The following is a 27,992-nucleotide window of genomic DNA, read 5'->3' as shown; positions in this document are numbered from 1 at the left end:
AAGTTGGAAACCATAACAATGGAAGGACTTGTCAAATCAAAAACTACATTGAATGTTCTGAAGAAAAAATAAGTAGTACAAGCACACAAGTTGAAAAGCACTTGTATTAAAATCAAATCCTTGTTAGAAGTTCGTCGCTGGCCTCGCCCTCTTCCTCTATTTTGTAATGTCTTGTTGTATCACACGAACGGCATATTCCTTCTTTATGTATAATTCACATTTACCTCCTTTTCCTCCTCTCTTCTTCGAATTACAAAATATTGATGCAGTGAATCTTTAGTATCTTATCTCGTTGTTTCATTAGAATTCTTTTTAGTTTCATCTTTGACTTCTGGTTTTAAGAAGGGGTCAGTCGTTCTTTTTATTTGTATATAATTGTATATGCTTTGACAATAGTTGAAACCACAACAACCCATTTGATCTTTTGGGTGAAAGCTGTCTTTTTTAATGTAAAGACTTGATTTTTGCTGTAATTTTAATCAGCTGTGCTGTATCCATATCTCGAAATTATTCCCTTTGATATTCAAGTTGATTTTTTTGTCTCTGAATCGTCTTCAATGGTGGTGAAAATGATGAGATGGCCACCATGGCCGTCTCTTGTGCCGAGGAAGTATGAAGTAGTTCTTCTTGTTTGTAAGCTTGAGGGTCTGAATTTGATACAATTTGATGAAGAGGAGAAGAAGAGACTGGTGGTTGAAATAAAGTGGAAGAAGATTAGCGCTTTTGGTCTACTGAGAAAGAGCATTCTGAGGAATTTTACAGAGGAAGGCGGGGTTGGTGGTGATGGAGCTGTTGAATGGAATGAAGAATTTAAGAGTTTGATCAACTTTTCTGGTTCCACTGATGGGGTTTTTCTTCCATGGGAGGTTGAATTTGCAGTTTTCAATGTGAGTACTGTTTCAGTTTGTTCTGCTATTTGACTTTTGATTTAATTACGTGTGGGGCTTTGAGAGTTTTTGTTGGGTTTGATAATTATTTTTAGTGCATTGACTATTGTTTTATCATTGATATTTTGTTACTTATCTTCAATTTTAGAGGCCATTTCTCGACACTGAAAACTTTTCCTTCACAAATGTAGTCTAGATTGGACTTTACAGTTTAAATGGAAAATTTTGGTATATTAATTAACATTCTTACGTGGGTTTAGCATGAATTCTTGTTCACTTTTTCTTAAATTCTGTTTGGTTTTATAGAAAGTGATTCAAGGCAGTGTTAAGATTGATGAATCAAAGTTTTATAATTTTTTCTTTATTAGGAAAACTGGATATCGTATGGTGTAAAATCTTGTGAGAATTCTTATAGCTTTAGTATTAATGGAGTATTGTTGTCCTGTGCATTATCATACAATCCGTGGGATTCAATATTCTTTTGGATCTTTAGTCATTGATTCTGGTTCTTGTGATGATAATGTTAACTGATTGGCTTTGTCCAGAATATGTCTACTTTAATGACTAATATCTGTCAGTCATTTATGGTTTCAAATTCATGGCATTCTCATTCTTTAATCCTTTTGAATCTTATAAGCTTATTTGATTTTATTATTTGACCCTTAGCCTCAAGCATCTTAAGGCCATCTCTTTGTCAGATTAAGACTTCTTGTATTGCTATTTCATCTTTTTGTATCTTTCAATATTAGCCACAGAAAGTAGGAAAAAAGTTTCTTTGTTATCTGATATTTAGTCGTTTAACCTTGTTTTTTGGGTTGCCAGATTTTTTCAAAAGTCTCATCTATTGAATTAAAAAGTGTAATTTGCAATGCCTTATTATGTGGTGTATTTGATGTTTTATACTACTTCTGGGATCATCATTTTGTACACAAATATTACTTTCCTTCTTCCTCTTCTCTCTCACTCTCTCCAAATTTTATGCTTGGCTTTTACCAGGGACCAAGAAATAAGGTTTCTGTTGTCGGAACTGGATCATTGAACCTCTCAGAATTTGTTGATTTAGCAACAGAGAAAGATGTTGAGATTAAGGTTCCTTTGAAAATTGTTAAGGGTGACACCATTCAGGGTGCTCTGTCTCTTTGTGTAAGTGCCTTTTGATATTTTTGTTTTCATTTGGCATTTTCACATGACTGAATTTGTGATGTCTTCTTTTCATTTTCTTACCGAATTTGTCTATCTCTGATATTAAATTCAACTACATTGCAGTTATCTCTTAGGTTAATGGAGTCTAGTGTTGGTCAAGGGTCCGCACGCGTGGGGCAGAGAACAATAGTGCCTCTAACATCATCGCCTTCTTCTGTGGAAACTTTTTCAAGACGGAAAGATGAACTTTCTGCTGTGCAAGCAGGCTTGCGAAAAGTGAAATTATTTAGAGACTGTGTGTCAAGGCAACAATCAAAAGAAGAATGCGCTGAAGAAGAGTGCAGTGATGGTAGGTGTTCTGTGTTAAGTGAGGATGTTGGTGATCCAGATTCAGCTGAGGGCGATGCTGAGGAGGAATCAGATGAGAGCAAGCAGAATTTTAGAGGTCAGCAGTCCGTCAATTATGAAACATTGGCCTGTGCTAACTGGGCAGGAGTATCACATTATGCAAATACAATTAGCAATCCTGAAGATGAGTGTTGGATCTACTACAGTAATAGTAGATTGGATGTGGAGGGTTTGAATGCTGAGAATTCAACCAACTCCGTCTTCGAGATGTCTTTGCGGCCAAGGATGAAGCGTAGAATGTTACCTTGGAGGAAGAGAAAACTGGGTTTTCTATCTCCAAAAACCAAAGAGGAGCCTCTTCTAAAGAAGGATTGCAGGGAAGACGGTGGTGACGATATTGATTTTGATCGCCGGCAGCTCAGCTTCTCTGATGAGTTCAGTTTTGTGGTAAGTATTAAACCTTTCACTTTTTCAGCTACTGCCTCTAGTTTTTTTTTATCTTTTTTGCCTTATGTTTCTTGATTCAGAAATAATTTTTTCCCCAAATTATGGAAATTTTCTGGTAGCGGTATAGACCAGCAGGTTCCACAAGCTCATCAATCTCTGGATTCGGGGATGACAATTTTGCTGTTGGCAGCTGGGAAAATAAAGAAATAATAAGCCGTGATGGACACATGAAGCTACATGCTCAAGTTTTCTTTGCTTCCATTGATCAAAGGAGTGAACGTGCTGCAGGCGAGAGTGCATGTACTGCCCTTGTTGCTGTCATAGCTAATTGGCTGCTGTCCAACCGAGATGAAATGCCAATTAAGTCTGAATTCGATAATCTAATCAGGGAAGGCTCTCTAGAGTGGAGAAACCTCTGTGAGAATGAGGACTATATACGCCAGTTTCCTGACAGGCACTTTGATCTAGAGACAGTTCTTCAAGCTAAAACTCGTCCTCTTTCTGTTGTACCGGAGAAGTCTTTTATCGGTTTTTTCCATCCTGAAGGCCTGGAAGGAAAGGATTTTGACTTCCTTCAGGGTGTGATGTCATTTGACAGCATATGGGAGGAGATCATTCACTGTGGATTCAACTCTCATGGCAGTGCTGACCCTTTGATCTACATTGTCAGTTGGAACGACCATTTTTTCGTGCTGAAGGTTGACCCTGATGCTTACTATATCATTGACACTTTGGGGGAGAGGCTTTATGAGGGATGTAACCAGGCCTATGTCCTGAAATTCAACAGAGACACAAAAATCCAGCGACTGACAAAAGAGATGAAGCCTTCAGGTGAAAATTCTGCTAATGATAAAGCACAAGGAAGTTCATCAAAAGGGACAAAGCCTTTCGATGAAGAATCTACTAGTGATAAAGCACAGGGAAGTTCATCGAAGGAAACTTCAGTGCAAGAGACTTCGATAGTTTCCCAGAACAAGTCTCAACCCACCGAGGAAGAAGAGATTGTGTGTCAAGGGAAGGAGTCATGCAAAGAGTATATCAAGAACTTCTTGGCTGCAGTCCCTTTACGTGAGTTGCAGGCTGATATAAAAAAGGGCTTGATGGCATCGACACCTCTTCATCACCGGCTACAAATTGAATTCCACTATACTAACTTACTGCAGGCTGTGGTTGAGTTCTCGGCTAATAAGGAAGCGATAGTTGATGCACTGGTGATGGAAATGGCATTGGCAGTTGTATAGAGAGTGCCAAACTATGGAGTTAGTTAATTTTCCATAATTATAATTATGTACTCCTTTTGTTTAAATATTTTGGTGTATGTTCTGGTGAATTGATCAAATTTGAGGCGACCATTGGAGTGGTTCATTCAGGGCTGCTGACAGTTCTACTTGTACGAATGGAATGGATTTAGCTCTTGCTCTTGAAACATTTGTAATACATACTGAACATTTTAACATAAATAATCAACTTTTTATTTATACAATTTATATCAAAATGTGTTAACTAAAAAACTATTATGCCATATAATGCTGGGATGTCTGTGTCATAACTTTCAGAAATCAATTATAAGACAAACTAATAACCAACCAATCATTTAACCTGTACAGGATGCCAAAGCCATACCATGGCATAACTGCACATAGCCATTCTGCGGAAATAATTTCAACATTTTGTTGGCAACTCATCCAATGAGAGGTGCTTCCAGAAAGAGATATATGAAATCATGAATGTGGCACTTGATTAGCCTTTTAAGAACATAGCTGAGAAGCAAGCTTGACTACTCCCCACATTGGTGCATCATTCTGCAAGAAAAATAAGTTGCCCAGAAATCAGCATTAAGATAATGAAAAGAGTGGTGGTTTTTACTCCAGGAATCTAAAACACATTTGTTGTCAAAATGAATTTTAACTTGTCTGTATAAGATATTGCAGAGTATCTTTCATATTTTACATCTTTTATTCTATAAGCGAGTAATCTGCAATGTTAATGTGGTAGCCTAGTTTGACAGAAACATCAAATTTTATTCTGAGGTAATGATCTCATAACATCAACGCAGTGTCTGGTAGGTGAACATTAAAAAAAAGGTTTTTTGACTCACCAAATAAACAATATCAAAGGCTTTGCTGTAGCTATCAAGATTATTTTCAATGTTGTCGTTCCTGAAACAACAGTTTAGAGGGATTACTGATGAAAACAACAAATAAATGCCATATCCTATCAATTCACTTCATATGAAATATTGGAATAACAATTGAAATGAGGTGACATGCAGGTAAACAGTAGGAAAATTTTCTCACAAACAGAGATGGCAAAGTAGACCGAGCACACAACATAGATCTATCTTCTAATGCTGGAAATCAAGGAAAAATAGTTGTCAGTTTGGATTTGCAGTTTCCTGCAGTGCAGAGAGGGGCTAATTCATTATTTTGTCACAAGTTCCATTTCATTAATCAAAAGGTGAAGCTTCAATCTGTATATTTATCATTTTTTGTTTCTACAAATACAGTTATATAGTACAATAGCATTCGAAAAGAAAAGGTGGAAGTTGCATAATCAACAGACAGGACATACAGATTCCTTTCTTCACCACAACTGAAGTAGGCAAAGTACCTGTTGATAAATACTTTTTCTAACATGACTGCTTATCTCAACTAAATTTCGTTGTTGCACATATTATCTTCCCATAACATGAAAAGTTAAAACAGACTGAAGAGTCTCCACAGATTCAAACTGCCCCTAATCTGAGGCCCTTGTTGCAAGAAGGTTTTAAACAATAAATAAGAAACCATGTGGCGATGTTATGCACATGCACGTCACACATCACTTTTCTATCAAAAAGGAGAACGCTAGATAACTTGAGAATATTTCTCAACAAAAGACATCATACATTTGCAAGACGTAATGCTTGGGTTCAAGGAAGCATGGAAATGCACAGCATGGTGCGTTTCCACGCTTCAGAAACGTACTGGTTTTTGAAACAGCCTGAAACTGGTATGACACGTTTCAAGGCCATTTGGTAATGTAAAGTAAAAAGGAAACACTTTTCTACAACAAAAACGCATTTTTTGCATGTAAAAAGGGGATGAATTTGTTCCCCCTTTATTCTGAAATTAAACAAACCTAAACTTAACATCTCCTCTCCATCACATTCAGCCTATCATGCATCCTCTCTGTCTCCTGTGACTCAAATTCGGACCACCACCGGCGTCGCATAGTAATGGTGAAACATATCTGGTTTCATCAAACATGCAAACCAGGAAACATAAAAGTAGGATATATGCGTAAAGAATGTACTTCCAGACAACTTTAACTTTCAAATTGTAGACTATTGCAAGCAGAGAAAAGCAAGCCTAATTGAGCTAATTTTGTCTTAGGTTAGTAATATCTTGTAGGTAAGCAACTGTTCATTCAGTTGTGTAGCTAGCCATCTAAATTTGTAGGGTTTTGGGCTATGATCCTGGAATATATTGATTTGTCAACTGATGAGATAAATAAGGAAAAAGAGAAAACAAATTTCCCTTTTTTCTCACCACCACCACCATAGTAGTCGAATCATGTCTTGTATCGTATATAAAAAATTTATTTTCTATATCATGTATAATGAATTGTATTGTAGGATACATCTTAATAAAAATAATAAAATAGTTTGACACGTCATCATCCAAAAGAATATCATAAAACCCCTTAAAATTTCCAAATTTCTTAAACACATTCTCACACATCATCACTTCTCTAAAAAGATGCATCGATCTGTATCAACAATATGTATCATATCGTATCATATGATATATCCACCATATTGTATAAATTTCAATAAACCTTAAAATACATATCGTTTTTCATCTGTATTATATCATATCATATGACACGTATCGTGATTAATATGATACTAATAACTACAACCACCACTGGAAAACTGTTACAGACCTAGAACAAGGTAACAGGATTTCCCAGCTCAAAACACTTCTACTGCAACTTCACTCAACTTTCGCAAGCAATACGTGCAGAATAATCACAAGGGAACAATATTTGTTATACAAATATGATATTGATATTTTTTTGGAAATGAAAATGGGATATTTTTGTACTCAATATTTTGGAATGATAAACAAAGTTCTAGTTCTTTTGCGCCTTTTTTACAACAAAACAGTGAAATAAACAAATAACACGAGAACTAAATCACTATTTGTGAATATTAATCAAATAACCAAAACAACAGCCTAAATGACTAGACGTTTTCACACCTAATTCCTCCAGCTTTCGAGAGGTTGGAACTCTCCCATATACTATTTTTCCTTCAAAATGCTCTCCTCCTCTTTCTTTCTCACCTCCAGGTCTATATCAATTTCCCCTCTTTCATTAATGCTTGGCCAATCCTGAGTTGCCACCTCGTCAGTCATGTACGTACTAATGGTCCTTTGTCTCTGTTGATCTGCAGTAGTGTCTCCTTTGTGTGCACACTAGACTATTTCTCCTTTCACAGCCTGCTGTCTACCCTCTATTTCTGTACTTTTAGTCTGCTAGTTGCCAACTGTTCTCTCTAATTTGCCGTCAGGTGTCTCCATGTTATTTCCTCTCCTGATTCTCTTCCTTGCATAAACTTTGGACCTAACATTACCCCGCCCATCCAGAGGCACCTTGTCCTCAAGGTGTAGGTGGGGAAAAAGCCTCCTAACATTCTCATATAGCTTCCATAATGATTCAAAATTTGGCAGGTGCTTCCATTTAATTAATAACTCCAGGTTCCCTTGAGGAGAATATCGAAAGTTTTTCATTAATTCAGGTTGTACCATTAGCTCTCTATCTTCACATAAACCTTCTGATAGAGGTTGGCTCTGAGCTGCCGTCCCAATTTGTTTCTTTAGTTGTGACACGTGAAACATAGGATGAATTTTAGCCGTTGTTGGCAGCTTTAATTTATAAGCAACTTGACCAATTTTCTCTTCAATCTCAAAAGGGCCATAAAATTGGGAGCTTAGTTTTTCATTCGAGCGTGATGCCAACGAACGAAATCGATATAGTTGAAGCTTCAAAAAGAGCCAATCTCCTTCAACAAACTCAATCTCTCTACGGCTTCTGTCTGTTATCCTTTTCATGCGTTTCTGTGCTCTCTGCAGATTGAGTTTCAATTCATCTAGCACTAAGTTTCTCTCTCTGATGAGAGCATTTACTCCTTCTATCCTTGAGTCTTCCTCAACCCATTTGAAAACTGGAGGGGGATCCCTCCTATAGACAGCTTTAAATGGTGTCATCTCGGTTGAACAATAGAAGGAGGTGTTATACCAATATTCTGCCCAAGTTAACCATCTAAGCCATTCTCGTGGTTGTCCACTGCAAAAGCACCGAAGATAAGTCTCGATACTTCTACTAACGACTTCCGTTTGTCCATCCGTTTGAGGATAGTACGCCGAGCTAAATTTAAGAGTCGTCCTTACGGCCTTAAATAATTCTCTCCAAAAACTACTCATAAAGATCTTGTCTCTGTCAGTTACAATTGATTTCGAGAACCCATGAAGACGTACTATCTCCCTAATAAATACCTCCGCCACATCTTTAGTCGTGAATGGGTGTTTCAAGGTCATGAAATGCCTATATTTAGAGAGCCGATCAACTACCACCATAATTGTATCGATTCCCTTCACCTTTGGTAGCCCCAAATTAAAACCCATTGATAATTCTTCCCATATTTGATTCGGAATAGGCAATGGTTGTAACAACCTCGTTGGTGACGTGGCCTCATACTTCATTCGTTGGCATACGTCATATTCTGACACAAATTGTTTTATATCTTTTACCATGCCTTCCCAATAGAAATTTGCAGCCACCCTTTTGTAAGTTTTGTAGAAACCAGAATGGGCCCCATGAGTAGAAGAATGAAACTCGACAATTAGAGAGAAAACAAACCTGGAATTTTTTGTTAGCACCAGTCTTCCTTTATATAGTAATATATCTCCCTGCAATGTATATTTTTTATGAGCTAGTGGATTAATTTTCAACTCAGTAACCACTTTTTTTAACCTTTCGTCTTTGTCGACTTCCTGTTGAATTTCTTCCTTTCCTATTATATGCGTCACTGAGTAGGCTTGTAATTCCTCCATAAATTTTGGATTTTGTGACAACGTGTCAGTTGCCTTGTTTTCACATGTAGGCTAATACACAATCTCAAAATCGAATCCCAACATTTTGACAAGCCATTTTTGTTGATCATGGTTTAATACTTTCTGTTCGAATAGAAATTTTAAGCTTCGCTGTACCATACAAAGCTTGAAATGCCTCCCTAACAAATAATGCCATTACTTCTAAAATGCAAGCACGATTGTCATCAACTCCTTTTCATATATAGACTTGCATCGGTTTTGTAGAGAAAGAGCTTTACTCAAGAACGCCACTGGTCTCCCTTCTTGCATCAAGACAACTCCCAAACCTACCCTCGAAGCATCAGTTTCAACTATAAACTCTTTCATAAACTCTGGCATGGCTAGAACCGGCACTGTCACCATGACCCTTTTTAAAGCTTCAAAAGCTCTCTGTGAGTCTTCCCCCCAGCAGAAGGCATTTTTCTTGAGTAGGTTGGTTAATGGCTCGGCGATCTTTTCATATCCTCGAACAAATTTACGATAGTAACCCGTCAACTCGAGGAATCCTCCAAGATCTCTAATTTCTTTTGGTCTTGGCCAATTCTCCATATCGTTTATCTTTTGTGGGTCAACTTCAACCCCATTCTTGGACACTATGTGGCTTAGATATCCTATCCGTTCTTGTCCAAATAATTTTTTTTTTTTTATTGACGATGAGCTAATGATCTCGAAGCAAACTTAACACTACTTGTAAGTGCCACAAATGATCCTTAATCTCTCGACTATAAATCAGTATATCGTCAAAAAATACAAGAACAAATTTTCTCAAATAAAGGCGAAAAATTGTGTTCATCAGGTTCTGAAAGGTGGCAGGAGAGTTGCTTAGGCCGAAGGGCATTACTAAGAACTCGTAGTGTCCCTCATGTGGTCAGAAAGCAGTTTTCTCTTTATCTTCCTCCCTCACACGGATTTGGTAGTACCCGGATTTAAGATCCAACTTGTTGAAGACTGTTGCCCCTACTAATTCATCCAATAATTCGTCAATCTTCGGCATTGGAAATTTATTAGGAATGGTTACTCGATTTAAGGCTCGATAGTCAACACAAAATCGCTATCCTCTGTCTTTTTTCTTCACTAAGATAATGAGACTCACAAAAGACTCAAATTGGGGTGGATTATACCTACTCCCATCATCTCTTGCATAATTCGTTCAATCTCATTTTTTTGGAAGTAAGGATATCTGTATGGCCGCAAATTTGGGGGTTGAACTCCTTCCTTCAATGTAATTGTGTGATCTTGGGGTCTTTTGGGAGGTAAGCCCTTTGGTTCTCCAAATAAATTCTTAAATTCTCTGAGTATCTCTTCCACAGGAAGTGGGATTTTCTTTATTTCCGAATCTTCCTCGTTCGTCTTCTTAGCTCCCTTCACCCAATATCCTTCTTCTTCAAGGCTGATTGATTTCACCAATGATTGCAGAGACGTTTCCCTCATCATCAAAAACGCTTCTCCCTTTAATTCAATTCTTTTCCTTTCCCAATTATACCGCATTGTTTGCTCTCTCCAATTAGTCTTGACCTCACCTAATCGGTGTAATCAATTCATACCCAATATCACATCCACCCTTCCAAGTCGAAAGGGGAGAGAATCCTACGTAATCTGCACCCCCTGTATCCACAATGTGACCCTCTCACATTTTCCTTTCCCTTAGACCTTACGATCATCTCCTAACACAAAAACAAAACTGGTAGTTTTCATTGAAATTTTCAGCTCATCCACCACTTTCTTTGAGAGAAAGTTGTGGGTAGCCCCACTGTCTATCAATACAATCACCTTTTTCCCTCTGATTTCACCAATCATTTTTAAAGCTTTCGGGTTTCCAATGCCCACAACTGAACTGATGTTGAGGCTCATGGTCATCTTCTTCCCTTCAACTACCTTCTCTTCCTCTTCTGCTTTTATTCCCTCCTCCTGTTCTTCTTCTTCACTGTAAATCATTATTCGGAGTTGACGAAATTGGCACCGGTGACCTGGGAAGAATTTTTCATCACAACAAAAGCAAAGCCCTCTTTCAACCTTGGCACGAAACTCTTCATCTGTGAGGCGTCAATAGTTACCTTCATGCCGTGGAAATGAGGTTAATGCTCCAGAACTCACTGGAGCTCTAAAAGTGGATATTTTGCTTGTTGGAGAAGAACATGGGTCATAAGAGGGGCAATTGGATCTGGGTTGGTTGCTTTGATTTGGGTTTATATGTTTTCGGGTTTGGGCTACGTTGGAGATGAGGGTTGGGTTGGTTACTGCAATGTAATGGGGTCTAGTATTTGGGTTGTTAGTGGCTAAAGGGACTGGGTTAAATTAAGCTGGGTAAGAAGGCTAAGTTGACCCAACTGTGTTTTTAGGATAAGCTCACCCTGGACGTAATACGTATGTGGTGTCGATGATGCCGTATTTCTTCTCTACCTGTCGTGCTCTGTCCATCATCTCCTCTAAAGTGTACGGGTGGAACAACTTCACTTCTTCCCTCACCTCCTCAATCAATCCGTTCATAAACACTACCTTCAACGTATCTTCAGACAACCCTATGACGGCTGCTGATAGTAGTTCAAACTTGAAGCGGTATTCACGGATAGTTCTGGTCTGATGCAGTGAGAATAACTCCTCCTGTGGCGTCTTTTCATCTGGCAGCGGGAACCGTTGCAGAACCTCTCGCTTAAAGTTGTCCCAGCCAGTGAACGATTGGCGTTTCTCCCTCCATTGCAACCAGTGGAGTGCTTCACCTTCCATACAAACACCAGCAGTTGTAAGACGTTCCTATTCAGTCAAACAATTCACATTGAAGTATCTTTTAACTCTTGACACCCAATCTAAGGCCTCTTCTCCATTAAACAGCGGAAGGTCCAAACGTCGGTATTGTAGATCCCTCTTGTTACCTCCCATTTGTTCTTCCCCTACTAACATGTTTTGGTTCATTCTTTCCTCTCCCACAACTTCTTTTGCCCTTCCTAATGGTGGTCCAGATGGTTCCCCCTTTGGTGGTGAGTATGAGGGGGAGGTTTCTGGATGCATTGCTGCCTTGCCTTTATCTCCACCATCTCTACCAAGAGTTGCCTCTCTAAGATCTTTCAAGTACTTTTTAATAGTCTCCACATCGGAGCCCATGTTTTCTATTCTAGAATTCAACTCCCCTATCTGCATTTTCGTTTCATCCATTCCTTCTTTTACTGCAAACATCTCTTTCTCTAATGCTTTAACTCGCGTCTCCATTCTCGTTGCCATGCTCTGATACCAAATGATACGAATCTTAAGAGAACCACATCTCAAAAGCTAGCTATTAAGATGGGAGAGCCCAAGGCTATATAAACCCCACACTAGATGTTCATACTTTCTAATGTGAGATCCAAGTCTCATACCTTGTACTTAGAATCCTAACAATCTCATTTGTGATGTCTAATGGGCAAATAGCCAATGTTCTTACTAAAGGTCGAAGCTCTAAAAGATATCATAATTGTATTGGCAAGACGGGCATGAGAAACAAATATACTCCATCTTGAGTAGTATAGATTGCTGTAGGCCTTGAAAAGCAAGTCTAAGTAGGCTAATCTTGTCCTATGTTAGTAATATCTTGTAGGTAGGCATTCATCCTATTGTGCAACTGACCATTTGAATTTGAAGGTTTTTTGGGTCATGTTACTTGTATGTATAGATATGTAAATTGATAAAATAACCAAGAAAAAAGAGGAAGAAAAGTTCCCTCCTTTCTCACCACCATAAAAAAAAAAAAAAACTCTTCTTTCTCACCTTTTCTCTCACAACCATCACATTCTTAATTATTCGAAATATGCTAAGCTAGAATTAATCTAGTTCAAACTCTAACTAACAGAAAACAAGTGCTAACTTCCGATGAGGAAGACTAATCATAGCATCTACATGTGCATATCATTTGATTTGTAGAAGTTGTAAGCAAGGGCTACTAAACACAAGCATTTTAAAGGAATTAACAAGTAATAGAATTCTAGCTCAAATACAAAAATTTTCTTGAAGCTAGACAAAAGATAATAATTTGTTCAAAGAAATGTTAATTAACAAACTCTACTAGTTTTACAAACCATTATTAAATGAGACATTATATATTAAGTATAGAGAACAAACAAACTTTAGAAACTTACAGAAACCCCACAGATATTCGATTGTCGTAGTTCAAGCCATCAGACATTCCTAAATCTCCAATGTGATCGCCAAGAAGCAGCACATTGGTCCGAGTCTTAACTGAGGAATAGCCATCATTATGTCCATTGGTTTCACCCAAATGGTCATGAAGAGGAGCAGCCATGTCAAGAGCATGTTCATTTTTGTTTAGACTATGAATTGTCTTCCCTGCATTAAAATTAGTTAAAAAGCAGAAATAAGAACACAGACAATTATCTAGAGAACTACACAATAACATAAAGAGATGAATTCAGATAAAACAGTATTTGCATCAGCTTTATCAAAGAAAGTTGCTGGTTGTTGTAGGCTGTGACAAGAGAGTGTAGGTGTTCTAGTTCTGTCCTAAGAGATTAGATTTCCATAGCTTATATGGCTGCAGTTACTTTAAGTGGCTGCTTGTCTGGAATTTCAGTTTGGATTACCCTCATTTTATATAAAATTCAACCTGTAACAATGAAACTGTGTCATGAAAAAGTTAGAAGAAAGGAGTTAGAAAGTTCCCTCCTGTTCACCAGAAAATTCTATTCATTCTCATCTGCTCTCTCACAACTATAAGAAGTATAACAAGTAAATTACTAACATAAGTACAATTCATTGGGATGGACAACTCCAAATGCCTTTACATACTAGAAGCATACACATTAAACATCCACCTGTTAATTTTTCCCAAAACAAACCTAAATAGAATGTTAATATTATAAAATAATGGTATCTCTATAAGCCTATTCTTGTTATTAAAGGCAAAAAAATGCTTATAACTAGTTTTTAAATCGAACAAGACATTCTAGCAACAAAGTGTGGTTAGTGGCACCACAAATCTATGTTTATTGAGCTGCCTTAACCAAGTACTCAGAAGTGGCACATAAACCCCATTCAGTATCAAGTAATGAAACCTAGAAACCATTGGAAGTCTGGAAATGCAAATTCATGATGAATTACCATGGACATGTATTTATACAGTAATATATCTTGTAAAAAACCACTCTCTCCTGAGCTAATGATTGAAGGCTACCTTTGAAGGATGCAAGGCAGCCATCTTCGTTGAATATCATTCGGTTTGAAACTATCTTAACATTCTTGAAAGATTTGTGAACTGTTTGCCTCAGGACCTGGAAAGAAGAAGAAAACAAAGTTTATGCAGAAACATAAAAGATGCAGTGAAATGTGCATGTTTTGAAGCAGGACCACCTCCTCTATAACCAAAATGGATTTTGTTAAACTAACCTCCTCTATAATATCTGCAAGCCCTGCTGAAAATATGAGAACAGGAATGTCTCTTTCCTGCACATTATATACACAAACAAGAAATCAGATGCAGCATTTGGCATGGTATTTAGGAAGATCTGTCTGGTATGGTGGAGTTTCTACATGGTACACCTTGTTTTACAAGCTTAATCTATGGATGGTGATTTTTCTTTTTGGTACTTTATGGTACAGAATGTTGTGGCTTTGGAAAGGATGTGATGAATTATAATGAAGCAACTAGAAAAACTAGAATTAGAAAAACAAAAAAAAAAAGGAAAAAAGAAACTTATCAAGTTATAACTTATTATAACGGGCTAAGATATGAAAGAGAGCAGGGTGAATAGAAAATGACGAGGCCTTCCATAAGGTTTCTCAGACTCTATATACAACTTATTATAAAGAGATAAGATATGTTAGAAAAGGCAGGGTACATGAAAAATGTTATTGCTTCCTTATGCTCATTCTTCGCTGAACTTTGGTGTGGGACCTAATCTAATGGTTTAAAGGTTAGTGAAGAGCAAAAGATTGCTATTTTAGCTAGTTTTTGATGCATGAAGACATATCGTTTACCTCCACATGTTGTGCTTAGTGGTTCGCTAACACAATAGGCCATTAAGGTAACTTAGCTTGTAAAGTTGTTTCTTTGGTTTAATGCAATGTATACAATTAGTGAGGAACACAAGAAATCGGAATGGTAAAGCAACCTTTCAACAACATCTATATTTGCTGCTTTTGAGGAAATATTAGTGGCTATCACTACATTATTCTGGATTCTCTTGATAAGTAATTCTTGGAGTCTGCTTTCTTCATTTTTTAATGAAACTCCTGCATACTTCAGAGCAATAAATGGTTGTGGTTCCCTTTCATTGGCATTCTGACACACTTTTTTTCTTTGAAAAAATGATGATATCAGCCATAACACCTAGTTCATCACAAACCATGTCAAAAAATGATAGAAACCACCCCCAACTAGACTCTGTTGACTTACTTAGGATCATGCACACCTATCTTACACAACTGCTCTAAAAATTACTAGAAGAAGATGATATTACCTCCAGAAATTCAAAGAGTTCGACTACGCCCTCTCTAAAAGAAATTGAGGCATTAGCAACGGATGCCTTTATTGCATCATATGTCAGGCCTCCCTCGACAAGAAGAGCATGAGTTTTTCCCCACCTACATGAAAGAAACTAATTTTAGTTTGTTAAGTTCAGCTAAAACATAGAGAAAGCAGGACTGCATTTCTTTTAAGCCTTTACAACAGAAATATAACATAATTACTAATGAGAACTTTTTAAACAGACTCAGTTTAATATGCTATTTTGTAACATATCAGAGTCTCATGGTGACCACATAGTTGGTAACATACCACTCTTCCATGAGCTTTGTTTTCTCTTCAATTGGAATATGTGGGGAGAATTCTAGGGGATGATAGTATTCATATAATGCATGCCTCTTGGCATCATACTCTGGATTTCCTTGATTCAAAAGGCCATGGCTACCTGTACATGTTACAAGAGGAAAATGAAAACAAATTCTGAATAATTTAAAATTTTTAATAGTGTAATGTAAGTTAGGGACACCTACTTTGGCCCCTACTGCCATTGATCCAATACCGTGTCAGGGTTGCATCAAAATCTGCAATTACCTGACATTTAAAATAATGAGTTCATGTTTGTTGCCAATTGGCCCATATGAAAGACTCTACTGGTAAATCACCATACTGCTATAACTTCTTTTGGCTACATTTTTCCTACAGAGTATAAATTCATCCCTTAAATTTAGACGATCTCTTGATCTTGAGTGCCAGTTCATGATTGTTCGTGTATGGTCAAAGCCTATTCCTTCAAAAACTTCATATTTCTACACTATTATGTACAAATGAAGCCAAAATATATATACATATATTTTAATAATGAGAAAATTCAACCTGCAATCACCTTCAGAAATGAAATGAAAAGAAAATAAAAAAGTAATAGTTCTTTAACTTTATAGAAAGAAATGCTAACCCTCATATCATAAACGAATTGATCAACCATGAAAAATGTTCAAGTCAATTCTATAATATCAAAATAAAGAAAAGAAACATGAGATGATAAATGCAGTAATCATTAAGAGCTCTTCATGAAAAAAAATTATAATAACTTGTGCATCAACATAATACATTTACAACAATGCATCTTTTTAAGACGCTTAAGGAGCCAATTACTTTAGAAAGACCCCCCCAAACAAAAAAATCTAAGCTTTCAGTTAAAGTAAAATCTAAAAGGTCAATTGAGCTACATAATTAAGCTGAATAGTAACAATAATAATAATAAAGGTGTAATAGAACCTGAAGTTTAGAAGGACCCGCCAAGCGAATTGCGGAAATTTTATTCTCCAGAGACTGAGGATCTGCCGTTACAGTAAATTTTGAAAGATCATGATCCTCCATTTGGGTTCTAGAGTTGAAACTGAAAGTACAAACACAACGCCAAGCCCTGCGTGCAAAGAAATAAGAAATAAAAACAACCCAGTAAGAATGTGCAACGGCTTTTAACTTTTGTAATGTAATATGTGAACAAACATGAAGAGAGCAAGGAGAGACCTTGAAGAGAAATGGGAAGGATGAAAAAGGGTGGAAGAGAAGATCAGAGGAAGAGTGATGGTGGTGTTGCTGATGCCTTGAAGACGGTAACTCATTTCAGAGTGAAGCTCAGAATATGTTCTTATAACGCTCAATAGCCACTTATCACTGTTCTGTTTTTGACCTTTTTAGATTGATAGAGTATATTAACCTACAATACAAATATATTATTTCTTATTTTAAAATATATATTCTAAATATATATATATATATATATATATATATATATTTTAATTATTATATATTAATTATTTTGATTTGTTCTTTCTTATTGATGATCTATAATAAATATAAATTTATGCATCATTTAAAGAGTTAAAATATTAAAAATACAAATTATTTATATTTTATCAAAATATCAGGGTTAAGCATTCATATCGATATTAATTAGTTTAGATATACTTATACTTTTACCTATGTAAAAAAATGAGTTCATTAGTTCAAATATATTCATAACTTCACCTATATAGAAAGTGAAAATATGAATTTATTAGTTTGACTTACTTATGTCTTTACATGCGTAAAAAGTGAAAAGATAAGTTTATCAGTTTGATCTACTCACGTTTTTACCTTCATAAAAAGTAGAAAAATGAGTTTATCAGTTTAACCTACTCACATATTTAGCTTTGTGGAAAGTGAAAAAATGAGTTTATTAGTTCGACTCACTCTTATCTTTAGCTATGTGAAAAATGAAAATGAGTTTATCAGTTTAGCCCATCATACTTTTATCTATATGAAAAGTGGAAAGTTAAGTTTATTATAATGACCTACTCAAGCTTTCACCTATGTGAAAAATTGGAAAAATGAGTTTTTAGTTTGATACCATTATCTCTTAATTGACTTTACAAATTCAATTCAACAAATTTTTATACGCTTAAATTTGAGGGGTGTTAAAATATATTATAATATATTTTAAATATATTATTTTATATTAGAATATATCTTAAACGTATAAATTTATAAGTTAATATATATTCTAAATATATAATTCACTTTTTACATGATTATATAGTTAAATATACCAAAAATATAAATTATTTTATTTTATCATAAAAATATTATTAATTTAATTTTTATCTCGTTAATATTTATTGTTTTAAGGTTGTTTTTAGCAGCAATGAATCAAAGATTTTTACATTATATTAATTATAGGGAATAAAAATATTAATATTTAATAAATGGTCAAGTAACTTTCCAAGCCAAGGTTTCATGAAATGACTAATTTTCAGCCCTTAAATTTAAAAAAACCGATTTTAATCCATTTGTTAAGTTTATTAAAAAAACTATTAAATTTTTTATAAAAATATTGAAAATACCAAAAAGTCCTCTAGCTAAATAACACTATATCCCTAAAAGTATATTAAATAATTTTTATTCTCCTAATTTGTATCATTTAACCATGTGCTTAAAGTAAATTGTAATTTTTTAAAATTTTAAAGATAAATATAAAAATTTGTAAGGGTTTTTTTAGAAATTTTAACAAAGTTTAAAGATATTTTAAAATTCTAAAATTTTATTTGTCCCTTAATAATTTCAAAAATTATAATTATACCTCAAAAAAATTAATAGAATGCTACTTATTAATAACATAAATGCCATATTAAAACTATTAATAAAACTATTAAATTTAGGATTATAAAATATTATAAAGAATGTATAGAGTAAATATAATAGTTTTTGAAAAATGATAAGGAAAATGTCTATTTGCTCCTAACAAATTTAGTAAAAAGACACTTACACCCCGACTTACACAACACACTCCATATTACGATGTTTGAATAAAATTATTTAAATATTTTTTTACTATTAAAACTAACAATTTGACTTTAATAAATGATGAGAAATTGATTTTTCAAATTTAAAAGATAAAAATTTATCATTTTATCATACTTTAGGTGGGAAATGCATTTGGCCTTTATAAATTTCCCATATTAAAAAGTGACAATAACTTAATGGCCAAATGCTTTCCCACTCAAACTTTGATGAAACGATTTCCCCCCTTTAAGTTAGAAAAGTCAATTTTCTCATAAACTCGTTAAAGTCAAATCTAATTTTTAAGAGAATATTTTTGCTACTTTATACATTAAATAACATGGTTAATATCGATAACATTGTTATAGTACAAATAAATTATATTTCACCTTAAACCATTTGACATCCCCTTTGCTCTCTCTCACCACCACCACTCCTCTTTCCCCCTCGCTTCTCCATTTCTATAGTTCTCTTCTCCCAAACCATCTTCAAATCCTCACACCCCATTTTCTCATCTCCTATCCTCCATCCTTTCCTTATCCCCTTCTCTTCTTAACCTCATTTTCAAAATTCCACAATTGTAATTCACTATCCCGATAAGCTCAAGCATGAATTTTCAAATCAACTTAAAATGACTGGTCAGACAATTAGTTGCAAAGAAAAATAGATTAAGTAGGTTGAAAAATTATTTTGAGAGTTAAACCAAATTGGGTTGTAGTCCAATCACTTAAACTACCCTTGTTTGTAGTTTCATTGAGTAAAAATTTGGTCAAACCCAATTGTTGACATAAACACGTTAATGTGAGAGAAGAAGTTTATTTTTGTTAAGTTTATTGTTAAGATTTAAACACAAAATATCATCTATTAATTTAAAACATATGTATCATCAAATTAAAATTATTTTTATATTAAAACAATTCAAATTATATATTTAATAATTAATTATTTTAAATAATTAATTAATCTAATTATCCATGGAACCAAATCGCCCCTCATCTATGTTTGTTATCACTTTGAAAAATTTGGACTCAAGAATGATCGGGGAGGAGTGATTTGATTGGCCATCACCCTTTAGGCTCTTTTAAGACAACTATCGTTTTAGACTAGTTGCTGCCAGACATCAACTTGTAGTCTCTTCCAACTTCAATTGTAGTTCTACTCTTCCTCGGATGGTTCTTATCATAATTTGATTCTAATTGCCTTTGATTATTTTTTTTAAACGAAAAACCTCACTCGAACTAGATTGTCACTAGAGGTCTATTAACCGTCTCACAACTATTAAATCAGATAAATTTTTATAACAAAAACTCATCCAAACTAAATCACCATCTCCAATTCAGTGACTAATTTTATAACTACTGGACTAAATAAATCAAGAGTTTGATCTTGATATATTGTTAAAAAAGACTTATCAGCATGACCTACTCCATGTCGTTACAACATGGAGGTTGTTTTTTTCATGTTGGAACAATACAGTGGTAGCAGGTTGTTCTGTGTTTGTCCATCTTGCCAAATCAAAAGAAATCTTTTCATAGACCCCAAAATCATTTTAAGTTTATTCTTTATGAATTTTACAAGGTGAATATGGAAAGCTCTATTTCCAATCCACAAACTCTAACAATTATCTGAAGCAACTCTTCTGCTTCAACCATACAAAAGTATTTGGAAGAATACGACTGAAGCAATGCCACTCCCACCCCATAACCAAGATACAAATAAGAATCACTGCAGTGATATACAAAAAATCAACAAAATGCACATAATGACAATCTCTCTCAGCAACAAAGGGGGCAAATAATCAACCCATTTTCATTACAATCTTGGCATTCTGTTGACATTCCTGCATCATCAACAATCTTATGGCTGCCACTGCACTTGAAACAAGGCACAAATCTCACTCCTGCACATCCTTCACAAGGGCCACTGGATTGATCAATTGGGATTCCTTCAAAGAGTGGCCTGAGTTTTCCTTGTTCATGCAACACTAAAACCTCTGCAGCTCCACCAATGTATCTTCCTCTGATGAAAAGCCTTGGAGGTAATGCTTTGTGATCAAAGATTCTCCACAACTCTTCCCTGAATTCTGCGTGCATCGACACGTCTCTCTCGTAGTGTTTGATCCGAAAAGTCTCTAGAAGAAACCGAATGTTGTTGCAATCCTCAAAGGTTTTTCTTATTCCTCTCAATGTTGTTGTGTACAGAATTACTGATTCATCACCACCCGGAGGACATTTCTCTTCAAAGGCTAGTAAGGGGTTGGCATCATCCTCTTCTTCTTCTTCGTCTATGCGGCGAGATTTATGTGGGGGTTCTTCTTCAATCTGTTCAAGTTCAAGATTTTCCTGCTCAATCCTTGACTTTCTTTCTTCTTCTTCTCTCATTTTATCTATATTTTCCTTCTCAATTCTAGCTTTTCTCTCTTCGTGACTCATCGTAATATGCACATTCACAGCTTCCTCAAAGGCGGCTAGCAAATTCGGATCGAAGAGGCTTCCAGAATTCATATCCGGTCGCCTAAAAGAATTGACATCAATCTCAGACAAAGCCCTTGTTTCTCTACAAAAACCATTCTCTGATTTCTTCAAGACCTCCACATTCTCCTTGCAAGAAACTGAATCTTTTCTCTTTAGTGCCAACCCAACATTCTCTTTATCATCACCATCATCAAATTCAACTTCCATTTCATCATCTTCTTCTTCAAGGTCTTTCATAAGCTCAGCCACATCAATAACATCAGGCTCCACAAAAGTTCCAATCTTTTCCTCTTCCTCTAATTCCTTTGGCACAAACTGCGATTCCTTCACATCCTTATTGGGTGGACTCTTCGTAAATGTTTCAAACAACCCATCTACCGCATTAACCATAAGAATTCTCTCAGGCTTCAGATTATAAGCGATCGGTTGAATGGCTTTGAGCTTCTTGAGCAGCTTTCCTTTCATTCCCTTCATATTTTTTCTCGGGATTCAGCCTTCAGGGGTTGACAAACCAAAAATCTGAACCGGGTTGGAAGAATTATGTACAAGATTCAAATATTGAAACAGAAGATTCAAGATAAGATAAAGCGGTGAAACGAGATGATTTTGTTTTGTTTTGTTTTTGTCCTTTCTGGTTGAGTTGAGTGAAAGTGTGAATCATCTTTTACAACTTCTAACGGCTAGAAAAGCTGGTTTTTTCAAGTTTTAAAATTCGAAAATAGATGGTGAGAGAGGAATCGTATACAGCCGGAAGCACGATAATATCGACTAAGATGAACACGTGTATTTTTGACAAAGATTTAAAGCTCACAACGGTCATAATATCCAACAGGGCCACCAATTTTCAAGTATTTACATAGTATCTTTGTAATTAACGATTACTACATTGAACTGCCATCTCAGCTCTGTTGAAAAGACATAAATACCCTTAATTATGAAATTTAATTTTATCCAATATCTATATTGATAGATAGATAGATAATTCCTAATGCTGCAAGAAGGGTAGTGATTAAAAGACATAAATATCCTTAATTATGAGATTTAATGCCCAATATTCATATTGAGATGTACAGATGAAGTTTAAAAGAGGGATTTGATTTTTAAAATCCAATTACAATCTTAATTGTAAAATTGTGCTATTTTGAAATCAAAAATTGAATTTATTATGCAAATTACTATCGACAAATTTTGAATTTTTGCAATTTCGAAGAAAATATCAAAAAAATTTTTATCTACTGCTACATTTAAAAAAAAATTTTAATTTATCCAAATATAAAAAATAAGTTACACCAATAAAAACAGAAAATATTTTAACGATGAAGTAGAATGCTCCCAGTTTCATACATCCATAAATAGGAAAATCACAAGCCAAAACTAACACCTCTAAATCCTATAACATCGATAAGTAATGTGGTTGAGAATCTTATTCTCACAAACGTCATCTTCTTCCTCTCCGTTCCTCTTCCCCAATTAATTAGAATCAATCAATCACCGCCACCAATCCCGGAGAGATATGGTCTTCACTGTTGAGCACATTGCACCCTCTGGGCACCACCAGGCATATCCTCATCTTCATCATAAGCCTCTTGGCTGGCTTGCTGCTTCCTTCGCATCTCTTCCTCCATATTCACATCATGGAGAGTGGTTTCTTCACACTCATCTAGCTCCATATCAGTCAGCTGCACTGATGACCTTGGGGGTAGCACAGCCTCCAATGCCTTGCATTGGTCTGGGGAGAGAGAGTCAGGGAAGTCAACTGTGAAATTAATGTACAACTTACCCCTCATGAATGGCCTTTGATACATAGGCATTCCTTCATCATTTATGCCCTTGAATTGGTCTGGTTGCATTAAAAGCACCATATCAGCAACAACAAATGGCTAGATATCTCTATGACATGGAACTTAAAAACAAAAATAAAAAACCTTTTAACCCAGCTCAAATTATCAATTTCATTCCTATTTATAACCATCCTCAACTCACTAATCCATGTATTAGCACAGTAATTGAACACAACACTGCCTTTATAATTTTCCACCTGGACTTCGATCCATGCATCCAGAATACTACTGATCACAAACGTGTGTAAGAATGACAGTAACTAACCAAACAAACAAAAATATACCTAGCTAATGACTTCACAATACATGTCTTCACATATTTTAGTATTCAGAAAAATTTCATAATTCCTTCTATCCAAACATCTTCCAGTTTCTAGAAACAACCAAAAATGATGGATATATTTTTATTCCTTAAAACAGGCTCCAAACAGACACAACCTTTGAATACAACACATGGTCACAGGATACAAAGAAATAAAAAGTCAATGCATAACAAAAACCAACATATGAATGTCAACAAATTTTAACATATCAAAATATGAGGAAAATCAAGTTGATACATTAAAAGAAAATGATAATCGACTGATATCCAGTACACCAGTAAACATTCCGAGAACCAATTAATGCAATAGATGACAAATTTTGATATAAAGGACTACAAACAATGATAAATTACACTAAGATCAGTAAAACTAAAACTGGAACTTACCAGGCTTTATCACTTCCCCAGGGTTAGATTTAATAAGAAGCTGCCTCCCATCCAAATGAGTTAAAATGAATTGGAAGCCACAGAGAGCCTCAGTTAGTGAGAGGGTGTGTTCAACAACCAGGTCATCGCCCTTTCTCTTGAACTTAGGGTGCTCTTTTTGTTGAAGAATAAAAACAATGTCTCCCGTGACAGTATCAGGCTGCACAGGAAAAAAAAAAAAAGAATTATATGTTCTGATCAACAACAAATACCACACAAAAAGAAACTCCAATAAAAATGCCAAACTCAATTAACCCAGGCCCGACAAACTAAACCGTTTGAGCACTAAAAGAAACAGAAGTTTTCACTTACAGCTTCATCAGCTTCGCCAGGGAATGTAATTTTCTGTCCATTTTGCATACCCTTCTCAACTACCACTTCCAACACCTTCTTCTCTTGCACAACCTTCTCACCCTTACATGCTGAGCAGCGATCCTTATCACTGATAGTTTCTCCAGTACCCTTGCACTCATTGCAAGGATGCTGCATTTGCTGTATCATAGATGGGCCAAGGTGCCTTATTGAGACTTTCATCCCAGAACCTTGGCAGCCAGAACACCTCATTGATGCACCGGATTTAGATCCTTTACTGCAAATAATCACATTGAATTACTTAAGTGTATGAATACAGTAACTCAACAAGCCATACTAGTTAATTCATGAACAGCTCACTAAAACCATCTCAAATACTAACCCTTTACACTTAGCACAGATTACATTGCGTGAGAGGGAAAGCTTCTTAGATGTCCCATTGTAAAGGTCCTCCAAAGAAACTTTGAGGGGATGGATTACATCCTCTCCCCTCCTCTGCCTTCGGCCTCTGCTGCTTCCGCCACCTGCAAACAACAGTTTCTAATTCAAGTACAATTCAAAAATAATTGCTTCCTATTGTAAAGAATGTTCATTGGCTTCACGTGTATGAAAATCAAAAGATCCTTACCACCAAATGGGCTGCCACCAAAGAATGACTGGAATATGTCAAATGGGTCATGGCCACCACCACCTCCACCCATTCCCTCCTTAAGGGCATCCTCGCCATATTGATCATATATCTCACGCTTCTCTGGGTCACTCAGAACCTCATAAGCTTGTGCCAATTCTTTAAACTGCAGTACGAACAGAATGTTAAAGTTTGGTAATCATACTACAGGTGCACATCACAGATATAGAGTTACAAGATAATAATCAACAATGGCTCTGCCCAATTTAACATTAAGAAACCCAAACAAAAAAAATCATATGGACAAAACAAAACAGTAACATAATAGATCAATGAATTGCTATCACAAAACACCGTTTTCTTTTTTTAAACAGAATCTAGAATCCAACATTGATTGACTCGGTTCAAACAGAATAAAAAGAATACAACTTCAAATATAAACTAAGAGATAAACTAGACTTCAACAACTGACAATAAACAATATCAGTACAAACAATATTCCAGATCTAAATCCCTTGACCTGCTGAAATCATGCAATGAAATCCTAAAACTAACTAATTAATCCAATCAAAGAACTAAAAAAAAAAAAAAACTCAAATTTCATATATTAATTCATGAAATGAGCAGAAAAGCAACCTTCTCAGGATCGCCACCCTTATCCGGATGGTTCTTGATAGCTGCTTTCCTATATGCCTTCTTTAAATCATCTTGTGAAGCGTTCTTCGACACTCCAAGAATCTCATAGTACTTCGTGTTATCGCTTTTCTTCGGCGCTCTCCCAAACATTTTCTCTCAACTAAAATCAGATGCAATCCAATCAAATCGAACTAAATTATAACCATAAAAAGCAAACAATCAAGATCGAAACGAAACAAAAAGAAAAAGGAGAACCAACTAACCAAACCAAGCGGATCTTGAAGAAAGAAAAATACAGAGAAGAGACTCGAGACGGCGAGGGAAGGAAAGAGGAGAAGCTTGAAGTTGGATTGGGAATTTTAAGGGAGCGAATGAACGGTCAAGATTCGATTGTGTTGGGAGTTCGCTAAGAGAGGTTTGGTTTTTGACGTTGTATTTAACGGAGATGGAAGGATCTAGAATAATATCGGGTCTGTTTCGTGGAAGGAGATCTGGGCCGTCAGTTTTGGTCAAAATTTGTGTTCTGTTTTTTTTGGAATTTTTAATTTGTTCAGATTAATTAATAGACAGTCGAAACGTGTTAGGAGTTTCTTGGTCAAGAGGATGGAGTAGTGTCGTTGATTGACTTGAATAAACGACTGCGTATTAGTATATCAAGCTGGATATTTCACAAACATCCTTTTTCTATAATTAAATAAAATTCTAATGTTACATTAATATTTTATTTATTAAAAAATAATATGATTCGTACTATTGAATTTTCTATTAATTAAATGCAATCCCATTTTATAATTGATTCTTTTATTAATGTATAACAAAACGTATGAGTCCTTAATTTAAATTGTTAAATTTTGATTTAATAATTGAGTTTAGAGTTATAAAACTAAAGGTCGATTACTTATTTGATAAATATAATTAATATTTCTATAATTATTTATGTATTTTACTTATATAAAAATTATGATTGAGCTTTAAATTTATATGAAATATTTTTTTTTATAGATTTTTATTGATATAAACACTTTTAATTATATTGGATTTAAGATCTTTGTGGTTTTTTTTTCTCTCTTTTTACTTTTTTTTTTATATTATCTCATTTACTCAAGAATGCGTGCTTTTTATTTTTTAAGTTTTCACTACTTAATTAATAAACAATAGTAGAATTGTGGAGGTAGGTTTAGATTCCAGCTACGTTAGTTCAATCTCAAAAACTGGTTTAGTTTGGTTCAATTTGGTTGAATTCATTTAATTTAAATTCAAACTGAAAGCTTTGACTCGTATTTTAAATTGACCCAAATTCGAACTAGGAGGTGTTAGGCTTGATTCAACTTAAATTGGTGGTTCAAATGCATGGTTTGCATCACCTCAAATTCATAGTTCGAATCACCTCAAATTCATAGTTCAAATCAGTAATTCGAATTTGTTACTTGATTTGCCTCAAATTGGTAGTTTTACCTATTATTTGTGGAAAATGACGTTATCTCACCAATGAGCCACAAATTCGAATCACTGATTCAAATCGAACTCAAACCATCATTAATATTGACTCAATGAGCACTAGTTAAACGCAAACCAAATTATCTTTTATTCAAACTAAACTCCAGTCAATAAGTGTTTAGATTCAATTTAGTTCGTATCTACAGTTACATAAAGGTCTCCCTCAACAAAAATTTCAGGTCCGCCAATGGTCTAAGTTGCCTCAGATGCAAGCGAAGGCAGCTCAGGTTTAACAATTTGTGTTTTAAGAATGGAAGTTCATATATGAAGAATTTGATGGAGCAGAATAAGCACCATGTCCAGGATCCACCCAGCATTAATTGACAACTGCCATCGACTCGCCAAGCAATTGTTCTACACCAGCCTGGCCGGGTAATTCATGAAACTCATTCAATTTCAGGACAATAATATACTTTATTCTACTAAATATTTAAATCTCTTAGGTTTGATCTTCATTTTTCTGGGTTTACATGTAGATGAGTTGTATCAGAATGCATTCTGCATTCTTTAATTCAGGTGAATCAAATCATCGACCCATGACCAATATTAACTCGAAGTTTCCTACGCAATGCCCCAGTTTATACTGAACCTTAAAGTGACTATTTCATTATATTCCAAGTTTCAGGATTTCGGATTCGGATGTAGCAAGAAGAGATCTTCTAACTTTTTCGGATGGGCATGATTAATTGATCATTTTATGTTCTTTCAGTTATATAATTACAAAGGATTGAATGACATATCAGGAGATTGAGTTCAGCTTTTAAAACTATTTATGTCGGTTTAAATAAGGCCAAAGGACTATTTCCCACCCAAATTTAGGTTTCTTTTCAAAGTCACATCCATAAAATTTGAAAAGCTAAAAGTTCTACCCATCCATTAAAAATTTTAATTATTATTAGGGGTAAAATTATCATTTAATAAAAATTTTAAAAATCAAAAGTTTTATTACGTTTGCTCCTTTCAGTTTGAAAATTTCACAATTTGTCTCAACCTGAAGTTTAAAAAATCAAAATTTCCCTCTAGGGTTTACAAACCGTCATTGGAGACAACCGTTTTTGGCCGCATTGGCTGTCCCTCTTAGGCTAAATCTCTTTGTTGATCACATCCCAGCCATCGATGAAGCCT

General features: G+C 35.2%; 4 protein-coding genes across 4 annotated transcripts; 1 reads left to right on the top strand and 3 right to left on the bottom strand.

The window, feature by feature from the left end:
• Nucleotides 1–23: 23 nt before the first annotated feature.
• On the top strand, nucleotides 24–4,206 carry LOC123193004. The gene is made up of 4 exons (XM_044605751.1): nucleotides 24–887; nucleotides 1,884–2,030; nucleotides 2,154–2,825; nucleotides 2,945–4,206. The coding sequence occupies exons 1-4, from the start codon at nucleotides 558–560 to the stop codon at nucleotides 4,064–4,066; spliced, it is 2,271 nt and encodes a 756-aa protein (XP_044461686.1). The 5' UTR covers nucleotides 24–557; the 3' UTR covers nucleotides 4,067–4,206.
• A 114-nt stretch (nucleotides 4,207–4,320) lies between these two features.
• Nucleotides 4,321–17,089, bottom strand: LOC123193005 (cytosolic 5'-nucleotidase 3). The gene is made up of 10 exons (XM_044605752.1): nucleotides 16,941–17,089; nucleotides 16,686–16,833; nucleotides 15,941–16,001; nucleotides 15,723–15,855; nucleotides 15,406–15,529; nucleotides 14,333–14,389; nucleotides 14,121–14,217; nucleotides 13,069–13,276; nucleotides 4,924–4,984; nucleotides 4,321–4,627 (listed from the first exon to the last, which is right to left on the bottom strand). Exons 1-10 carry the CDS (start codon nucleotides 17,033–17,035, stop codon nucleotides 4,574–4,576), a joined length of 1,038 nt encoding a protein of 345 aa, XP_044461687.1. The 5' UTR covers nucleotides 17,036–17,089; the 3' UTR covers nucleotides 4,321–4,573.
• A 3,174-nt stretch (nucleotides 17,090–20,263) lies between these two features.
• Nucleotides 20,264–22,337, bottom strand: LOC123192955 (myb-like protein X). Its single transcript, XM_044605681.1, has one exon. It carries the CDS (start codon nucleotides 21,677–21,679, stop codon nucleotides 20,507–20,509), a length of 1,173 nt encoding a protein of 390 aa, XP_044461616.1. The 5' UTR covers nucleotides 21,680–22,337; the 3' UTR covers nucleotides 20,264–20,506.
• A 111-nt stretch (nucleotides 22,338–22,448) lies between these two features.
• On the bottom strand, nucleotides 22,449–25,793 carry LOC123192954 (dnaJ protein homolog). The gene is made up of 7 exons (XM_044605680.1): nucleotides 25,634–25,793; nucleotides 25,371–25,530; nucleotides 24,735–24,900; nucleotides 24,489–24,630; nucleotides 24,107–24,383; nucleotides 23,756–23,954; nucleotides 22,449–23,045 (listed from the first exon to the last, which is right to left on the bottom strand). Exons 2-7 carry the CDS (start codon nucleotides 25,518–25,520, stop codon nucleotides 22,726–22,728), a joined length of 1,254 nt encoding a protein of 417 aa, XP_044461615.1. The 5' UTR covers nucleotides 25,521–25,530; nucleotides 25,634–25,793; the 3' UTR covers nucleotides 22,449–22,725.
• Between the last annotated feature and the right edge of the window lie 2,199 nt (nucleotides 25,794–27,992).

Source organism: Mangifera indica, chromosome 12 (assembly GCF_011075055.1).
Source record: "Mangifera indica cultivar Alphonso chromosome 12, CATAS_Mindica_2.1, whole genome shotgun sequence".
Classification (NCBI taxonomy): domain Eukaryota; kingdom Viridiplantae; phylum Streptophyta; class Magnoliopsida; order Sapindales; family Anacardiaceae; genus Mangifera; species Mangifera indica.
Note: the sequence above shows the minus strand (reverse complement) of the source record. Positions and strands in the feature narration are given on the sequence as shown.